The sequence below is a fragment of the Genypterus blacodes genome, unplaced genomic scaffold (genome assembly GCF_046128005.1).
Source record: "Genypterus blacodes isolate CSIRO-AG114 ecotype Tasmania unplaced genomic scaffold, CSIRO-AGI_Gbla_v1 ptg000077l_1, whole genome shotgun sequence".
Taxonomy (NCBI): domain Eukaryota; kingdom Metazoa; phylum Chordata; class Actinopteri; order Ophidiiformes; family Ophidiidae; genus Genypterus; species Genypterus blacodes.
The window spans coordinates 33,452-42,500 of record NW_027466886.1 but is presented as its reverse complement, the minus strand read 5'-3'; the positions used below and the strand labels follow the sequence as shown (position 1 = coordinate 42,500).

Genomic DNA, 9,049 nt, shown 5'->3' with positions numbered 1-9,049 from the left:
GCCGGGGTTGATGGGAAGAGCCGGGATCAAAGTGTAAATCTGTTCCATCCCTTTAGGCAGCAGGAGGTGACGGCTGGTGTCATACCTGCTCGCCTGGAGGGGAGCCTCCTCCACACACATGTGTTGCTCAGGGACGCGCTTCCAGTCTTCAGCCACCACCGCCATCTTCTCAGCATCCAGCAGGCCGAAGCCATACAGGTGGCTCACTGACACACACACACACACACACACAGCACAAACCGTAAATAAATTAACGAGGTAAGGAAAGTTTCTGTAGCTTATAAAAGACTTTCAAACACTCCTGGGACTTTGTAGGCGTTTATCACTGTTCTGCTCACAATATCTCATTACTTCCTCCGTGTTTTGCTCTTTTATAGTTTTCCTGGAAAAAAATAAGGCGCTGGGGGAACATTTACAAAAGGATGCTATATCAAGATTCTTATCCAAACTCATCTTGCTCCTTGTAAAATTGGCAGCAGAATACTAATCTGATAGAATTGCTTGTAAATGGCCCAAACCCAGCGGGAGTACCTTTGTATCCGGCCCCGTTCAGGCGCCAGTCCGGGGCATCGAGATGACGAGCCTGCGACGTTTGAACAATGATGTGTTGCACGTCTCTCCAAGTTAGCGAGGGGCTGACGAAAGGTCAAACAGAACGCAAAATGAATCAAACTCATTCACTTTAAAACTCAAATCCATCAGGTTGTAGCCACACTGTTACTGTCTATCCTTAGGAAATGTATCTAAGATTAATATGAAGTCTAGCCAGTAAGTTGACTTATCTCCACTATTCTCAGCAGACTTTACTTTCCCATAATTGTGTTTCATTATTGTTTCATTCTTTCAACCAAAACATCTCTGGTTCCATTTCACTTCATCTATTTTTCTGAGTGGTCTCTCACAAAATGGAAAATGTGCAAAACAACAAAACTGTCAAAAGTTTTCCTTTGAACATTCTCTATTGGCACCGTCAGGCCGCAGGCAAATTCAACCAAAGTAAACGTGTCTGTGTCAGAGGGGGGAAAGTCGGTTACTTGGCCTCCAAAGTGAGAGCGATGACACCTGCAGCCATGGCAGACGAGAGCGAGCTTCCGTAACGATCCACACTGCAGCCCTGATCTCCTGCCAAGGTGACCTGGCAACACAAGCGACGCAGACATGAGGAGCTTTACACTGCTGAACTGCAGTGTTGTCGCAATAACAATAATAATGATATCATCATCATCATCATCATCATCATCATCATCAACATTATCATATATCATCTTCAGCTTCATCTTCATCAACATCATCATCATCAACATCATCGTCATCATCTTCAACATCATCTTCATCTTCATCTTCATCACCATCTTCATCACCATCATCATCATCATCATCATAAATATCATCAACATCAACGTCATCATCATCGTCAAAAAGCTTTATCTTCGTGAACATCATAATCATCAACATCATCCTCATCTTCAACATCATCTTCATCTTAATCATCATCTTCATCACCATCATCATCATCAAAAATATCATCAACATCACCATCATCATCATCATCTTCATCAACATAAATATCATCTTCAGCTTTATCTTCATCATCTTCATCAACATCATCATCATTATCATCGTCATAGTCATAGTCATAATAATTTTCCTGCTCTGCTTCATCATCATCATCATCATCTTGGAACCGCTGGACTTTATTTCTGGGAAGTCTATTTCCATTTTTCATGGTGCTGGATTCCATAAGAAATATCTCTGTAATAAATTCATGTTTCCTCTTGAAATTGTGCTTAATCTGTGTATTCCAGCTTCACACTCACATGTTTAAACGGTGTGAATATATTATATTATCTGTATGAATACTGAGAGGCCACTTCTCAATCTGCTTATTATGTTCAGACATGGCCGTGAACCAATCTGCATATGTAACAGGTTTTTCAGAAGGACCAAATTAGAATGACACGGGTAACAAGCTGGCTCTAACATGTACAGAGGAGACCACTCACCCAGCCAACCACGCTTTCATTTAACTCATTAACAAAACAAAAAGCCAGATAATGGCGTTTGGAAGTAAAGCAGATGAGCACGTTTGAACGGAACGGAACGGAATGCAATCGCTGCTGCTCAACCTTTGCTTGTTAAGAACCAACAACATGCAGACGAGAGGGATGAGCTGTGTTCACGTGTAACTATCTCATCGTATAAAACAAAACTGTTGCATGTGTAAGTCTTGATTTGAGTGTGTAGCTGTAACAGCGGCGTGTACTGGAGGTCACGCTTGGTTTAGCGATGTGCACACACATTAGGACAGGCCATTACACTCCCAGTTGTGGCGTCTGCTCTGCTAGTTTAAGAATAGATTTAAAGTAATGTAATTAGTATTTACTGTAATGATCATACCAGTTTAATAGATGTCCACCCTTTGAGCGATTTAACATTTATTTCTAATATATATTCAGATGTGATGTGAATATTTTATCGTCAGAATGTCCCTTTATCAGCGAGCGTGACCAGAGGCAGAATTGTATTTCTGTAATCAAAGACGAATTACACAGCAACTCATTGAGACGGCTCTCTGATTGGCTGATGAAAAACAGTATTTTATGCATCAATTTTTAATGCGTTTAATAACATTGACGGCTCAACACTGAACGACGTCGCCTCTTGCTTTTACAGGCTGTAGCAGAAGTTGTGCGGCTGCCAGATAAACACACTCTCTCCTCCTCGCTCTCTTGTTTCCTAATGTGTGCACGTGGCTCGTTGTTCATCATTACTCTCATTCCTCAGCTGTGACTCTCTGGGGGCTCCGTATCCAAATGCCTTCTGACAAAAAACCCTTTAATGGCTGCTCCATGCTCCCGAAATATTCAATATCTCAGGGAAAAGCAAAGAGGTTAGGGTGCGTAAATTTCTCATTTCCATTTCTTTCTAATGTGTGTCTTGGTGACGGCTTTAAAACTTACGGGCCTATTAAGATATTAACTCTGGCTGAAGTCTATTTTTAGGGCCTGTTTGCTTCAATGGCAGGTGTCAAGAGGATCACGCTGTTCTAGTTCCAAACAGTAATATTCACTCGGAGGCCTTTACACACTTCTGTTTAGGCTGCATGTCTAATTCAGCGATGTGAGCTGGTCTGGAGACAGAAGTGTCTGCTCCACGTGCGCCTCCTGCTCCTGTTGATGTTCCTACTCACCATCTCGTCCGACTCTCCTCCAGCGTAAGCCGTGGCCAGCGTGGAGGAGCACTCCTCCAGGTCGTCTGGTCGGTTTCCGGCCCGGGTGCTGCTGCTGATGGAGATGGTGTAGATGCTGTTGGCGTAGCCGTCACAGGAGCAATGGTCGCCCCTGCGTCCTCCGTTCCCCGACGCCCAGACGAACACGGAGCCTCTGCCGTGCCTGCCCTGAGATTCATCATGGAAGCAGATGGGAGGGATTCAGTTATTAATGATATTTACACATTGATATGGAGATTAAAATAAGCCCTGGAAGTAAATATACAGCCTCAGGTGGGACGCAGACATAAACAAACACATTTTCCCTCAGAATCACATACTTCTACACACCAGCACACGCCGCTAACCGGCCCTTTGTGTTTCTCCTTCACATGCAACACGCAACATCTTCCACTCACTGTTTCAATGCTGCTGTGCAGGGCGAGACGAGTCAGAGGCCCCGGTCCCTCCAAAGTGGCCCCGTCGTCTTCAGGCCCCCAGCTGGCGAGGTAGATGTCAATGTGCTGCGGTCTGAAGCTCAGCGACTGGGCCTCCACCACATCCGTCACGTCGCCGTCCAGCATACGGATGCCTACACATGCAGGGGGGGAGCGGGGGAGGGGAGTCATGTTTGTATCCGCCATCCCTGCTGTATGTCACACACATCTGACCTCTGATAAACCCTTCAGCTGCAGCGCTCCGCACTGTCACGCGGACTCACCGCCGATCCGGGCGCCGAACGACACCCCGACTGTACACTGGGAGTTATTTGCAACTGCGGCAACCATTCCTGCACACTGAGTCCCGTGGCTTCCAAGAAAGGAGGAGAAGAACAGAACAGGAGGTTAGATGCATATGTATGAGGAGAAGACAGGCTATTTATGTTGCATCAAATCAGGGAGAAGACAGAATTCAGACTGCAGGCCGTTTGCATATTCATATATACATGTAATTAGAGGAAACAGGAAAGGAAAACTTTGCATTCATTACGGAGAAAGATGTTTGCGAAACAGGTGCAGAGTGAAATCCGGACATAAGACGTACTCACAAGGCGGAATTATGGGAATCATACGGAGAGGGAGCTTGGTCTTTTCCGCTGAAATCAAAACTAGCCAGAAGATCCTGAGACAGATGGCGGCGGGGTAAGTTATATAGCACATAAAGAAAAATGCTGGAGGAAAATGCGGTTATCTATTTCTGTTTCGATGGGCAAATCATAAAAGGCGCTATTCACCAGCAAGCGAGACAGTTAAATGGATCAGATGTTTAATGTCCACTCCAATACTCTAACCCGACCCTTACAAAACCTTTGGCCTAAAAGCTCTGCCTGCAATATCTGTCTCTGCTCTGCACTTTTACTCTAAGAGCTCTGCCAAAGTGCTTATGATTAATGTCCCCCTACCTAAGAACAGTGTCCCATCCCGGGGCACTTACATAATTTGCCTTAAGATCAGGATGCTCTCTCTCAATGCCATCATCGAGGACAGACACGACCACACCCTTCCCGGTGTAGCCTCTCCTCCACGCGCCCTCGATGTTCATGCCAGACTGGCAGCCTTTGGTCTCGTCGCCACAGCGCTGCGGAGCAAAAGAACTAGAACATCAATTTGGCCCCCTCCCCTGGGATTGAAGAAAAAACCTGCCTCTATTTTAAGGTTCCGTCTGTCTGTCTGTCTGGGTTTACGTCGACTAGTTTTGGATTTGAACTTTTCTGGAGGAGAGGAAGACTCACGATGTACCACAGACGGCTCCACATGGGGTCGTTGAAATGCAGCGCCAGGGTCGTGTCGGGCTGAACGCGGCCCTCAGGAGTGAATTTGGTCTTGATGTCGATGGAGTAGATGTGACTGGCTCTGGAGTTCCTCTTGGCTCTCCCCTGGACCACCTGCTGTTGGAGCCATTCCACCTTAAGGGGGACACACAGGGACACGTGGGTGCGTTTAGGGAACTGGTGGAGACGCCGATTAATAATCTAGGCGTCCAGGCATATCCCGTTACCGTACCTTTGTCTCCTTGGCGATGAGGGCCGTGAGGTCATTGTTGGACGCGCCGGAGCGTTTCGCCGTCCCGCCGTGACGGAACCTGTAGTGATCCTTCAACTCTCCGATCTGACAAAACAAATATCAAATCCTCTTTATTTATGAGTTTTTGTGGGAAAGGTGAAGTTGTGTGTCTCATCCTGCTGTGCCAGAGAAGCAAACAGCTGTTCAATTATTAAAATGCCGTGGGTATCTTTCATTAAGGCGGCTACCTTACACCTGTGATAGATTTTCAGACGAGAGCAACCTGAGCCACAAGATTCGTCACACTGCTGCTGCTGCTGCTCTGTGTGTGTGTGTGTGTGTGTGTCCATGTCTGTGCTGTGAATACACACACACACCCAACACTCTGCCCTTCCCTAACGCCATGATGTTAGCAGGACTACCAAGGTTACACATAAAAGGCGGAGCACTAACTTATACATGATTTATAGAAAAGTGTCACAGGTTGGCACTCGTTCGCCGAACGGCCATAATAAATTACGCTCCGACTTCATTCCCATATAGCTTTGTTATGGAATATGAAAGTTGCTCTTTAATTTCTGACCTCAGCATTAAAGTGCAGTAATTGTTTCAGCTCTTTTTTTGGACGGCAGAGAGCTGCAGCCGTCGCCTCTCGGTTTCATTACCGCACATATCCTGAGGCCGTGCAAGTGTTGAGCTTTATGGGCCCGGACTCCACAAATTGCTACCTCTTTATTTTATTTATAGGTTTCACTTATTCATTGATTTTTTTTTTTTTTTTACTTTTCTTATTTGGATCCATCTGCGGGTCTAATAACTAGCTGTGTCTGATTGATTTATACTTTTATTGCATATTTCGTGCACTTTGTGTAATTCCATTTCAACCGTGATTGAAGTGGCTGCAAACTATTAGATCTGGATTCTGCAAAGTCACCAAACATAGATAGTTAATCCCATACGCTGAGGATGTGTGAAATGAAATGAGCCGAGTGTGTGATGTTTGGCTCTGGAGCTAATATGCTGTCAGACTTGCATACAGCACAGATACAATAAAGCTGCATATTCATTCAATGATAGAGGAAATGTCATCAGACCACAAAGGAAGAAACTATTTCACTCTATGTGGTTAAACTTACTACTAAACTAAACTGAATGTTGCTTTATTGCTTCCACTTCTACTTATTACCATTTTGTCTTTTTGTCTGAATAATCGGCATAATTATTGACTAAGGTTGCCAATTATTTCTATAATATTTCAGCAGGGTTATTGTTGCCTTCAATTATAAATAAATAATAATGTTTTCCCCTGGAAGGAGCCAAACTGCACTCATTTGGTTTGGGTTTTTACCCAGACTGTCTCTGCCAGTGGCTGCTTGACTGAAAATGTAGGAGTGATAGAAAGACTTCACATTCTCTGCACGAATGCACCAGAGAAAAAATGATGTTTGCCCTATTTGGATTGTGTTTCTGTCCATTCTCTGGTCTGTGCGAGGCAGCTGGTGGGCAGTGTGTCACACAATTGCATTTCTTACAATTTTATCTTGAAATAAAAAGCCATTTGTGATTTCACTCCAGGTTGAGTTTGTGGTAATGTGTTGTCGCACTGACCTGCAATAAGAAAACGGGGTGGATACTACAGTTACAGAACAATTGGTGAGCGTTGACAGAATACATTTTGTATGCACATGTAGGCTCTATACTGTGCTCATCCAATATTCATGCCTGTCCGTCTGCAGTCTGTGGCCTAATTCAAAGCTTGAAACTTAAAGGCCCGTCCTCTGGGCTTCTCTGCAGGCCAAATATATATATATATATATATACATAGTCTGTGTGAAATTAGAAACTTCAACATCAACTGTGATCAATAGTTTGTCCTCCTTCTCACTTACCTGGCCCATATTTGTGAATCCATATTTCTCTGCTATCCAGTTCACGGCCTCACTGTCGCCCTTTATTCTCACGGCCCAGTCGTTAGTGAATATCGTCCCGCTACAGAGCTGGAAGAGGAGCGATCCCATGCAAAGCACCCTAAAACACACCATTACTGCTGAGGTGGAAGGCTTCCTCTCAATTAAATCCTACACAGGTGTTTCATGCAGATTTCCTGTTGTTTGATCTCCTGTGAAAAATATTTCTCATTGCTGGAATGTTTCGGCGTGCTGAAATGATTGAAGTCCAGCGGTCCAAAGATTACGTGGCTGATGAGCGAGTTTCATCAGATGCTGTGAAAAAAAAAAAGCCAAGGCCGCTTGCCGGCTGGAGCTGTCAAGACTCTGCTCTCCTTTACTGGGAATGAGCAACGATCAGGTTACTGCTTCAATATGGGACCCGGGGCTCAACTTTCCTTTATAGGATCCGGCCTGCCGGGTCGCAGCCCCAAACCTCCTTATTTATGGTGTCGCTCCATCTACATGTCAAGGGGACATTTTCACTTGTCACAGCGAGTGATCGTACCAGGTCACTGCTAAATGGCATGCAGCCCTCTGTAATGTCATTAGACACAAGTTAACAACTTATTGGCTTCCATTGAGCTAAGATCTGTTCCCTCTGACAATGTGATGAGGTCATAATAGCCGAAAGTAGCAGTTTGTTTAAGCCTTTAATTAGATAGATAGATAGATAGATATTGGTCCTTCTGTTTGTTTATTTGCATATTTGAATGTAAGTGGCCAAATGTAATATTTGATCCTTTTTGTCGATTACCAGAAAAAAACAATTCAAACTAATGGTTCAATTAAATAATGGAGTGTAACCAAAATGCTTTTATTATATTAACGGCCTTCTCCTTCAAGGCCGCTGTGCTGTGACAGTGCAGGTACTTAAGTGAGTTTGTGCGATAACCCCAGATTAACATTAAATATTGTTCCATAGCAGCAGCAGCAGCCACTGTGGCATGAATGGAGCAGAGTGCCCTCATTTTCACTCTGCTCTATTTTGCACCGTATACACGACACTCTGATTTTTAAATACAGTCATCACTGTCAGAGGCGAGTGTGTTTGTAGCCCGCAGCCATTGGGTGATGTGTTAGCACTATAGAACATTCCTCTGTACCCACTCAACCAAGACATTTTGTTAAGTATTTTGGGGAAAAAGAAGAAATCATACGTGCCTGCAGGCGATGGATATTATTTTGGCCAACTGCCTTCGCCTTGGCAGCACAGCAGTCTGTATCATGAGCTCATATCACTGCATTAAAAAGAAAAAATACTGCCTTAACTGGGTCAGTGTGAAGCAGTCAAAATGTCCCCAGTAGTTATAAAGGAGACCATCAAGATATTGTGTAAGTCTTTATACAAACACACTCTCTTAAGGGTAAATGAAAAGGCAGGGAATAGAGAGAAACACCATTCCAAGGTAACCTATGCATCTTGTATAATGTCGTCTGATTTCCAGTTTCAAAGAATGTACGCAGCAAAACGCTAAGTGCACTGAGAACAAATCCTAGTATGAACGATACTTGATGTTTGCATTGAGTACGCCATCATTTTAATCATTCTCATTCACTCGCAGGCCTTACAAATGAAGACTAATACGACACCGCTCTTCAGTCAGCTACATGATTGCAGGTAGTTCTTACATGAAACGCTGCTCTCCAGCTTTGTTGGAATTATATGAATGCTTTTCTTCCTCTAAGATCTGGGTCAAGATGATTGTGCATAAGTACATACAGTATATGGATGTTTACTTTAGCTGCATTTAAAGGTTTTGAATGTATATTTTTCCTTGTGTGAGAAACACCTGGGGTTTAGAACTGAAACTATACCTTCTCATGCAATCAAAGGTTTGGCTTCCGAGATGAAGGTTAACACACCTGACACAGACAAGGCAATTATATAA

The 9,049-nt window shown here is 44.0% G+C and overlaps 1 protein-coding gene across 1 annotated transcript in view; it reads right to left on the bottom strand.

The window, feature by feature from the left end:
- Nucleotides 1–7,229, bottom strand: part of pcsk5a (proprotein convertase subtilisin/kexin type 5a) — a 20,753-nt gene extending 13,524 nt beyond the window's left edge. The window contains exons 1-11 of the mRNA XM_076158407.1: nucleotides 7,101–7,229; nucleotides 5,212–5,316; nucleotides 4,941–5,114; nucleotides 4,643–4,786; nucleotides 4,257–4,330; nucleotides 3,930–4,018; nucleotides 3,628–3,800; nucleotides 3,191–3,397; nucleotides 1,035–1,135; nucleotides 532–635; nucleotides 86–206 (exon numbers count right to left, since the gene is read on the bottom strand). Of these exons, the coding sequence (XP_076014522.1) occupies nucleotides 86–206; nucleotides 532–635; nucleotides 1,035–1,135; nucleotides 3,191–3,397; nucleotides 3,628–3,800; nucleotides 3,930–4,018; nucleotides 4,257–4,330; nucleotides 4,643–4,786; nucleotides 4,941–5,114; nucleotides 5,212–5,316; nucleotides 7,101–7,229 (1,421 nt within the window). The remainder of the gene's footprint in view (nucleotides 1–85; nucleotides 207–531; nucleotides 636–1,034; nucleotides 1,136–3,190; nucleotides 3,398–3,627; nucleotides 3,801–3,929; nucleotides 4,019–4,256; nucleotides 4,331–4,642; nucleotides 4,787–4,940; nucleotides 5,115–5,211; nucleotides 5,317–7,100) is intronic.
- Nucleotides 7,230–9,049: the final 1,820 nt, after the last annotated feature.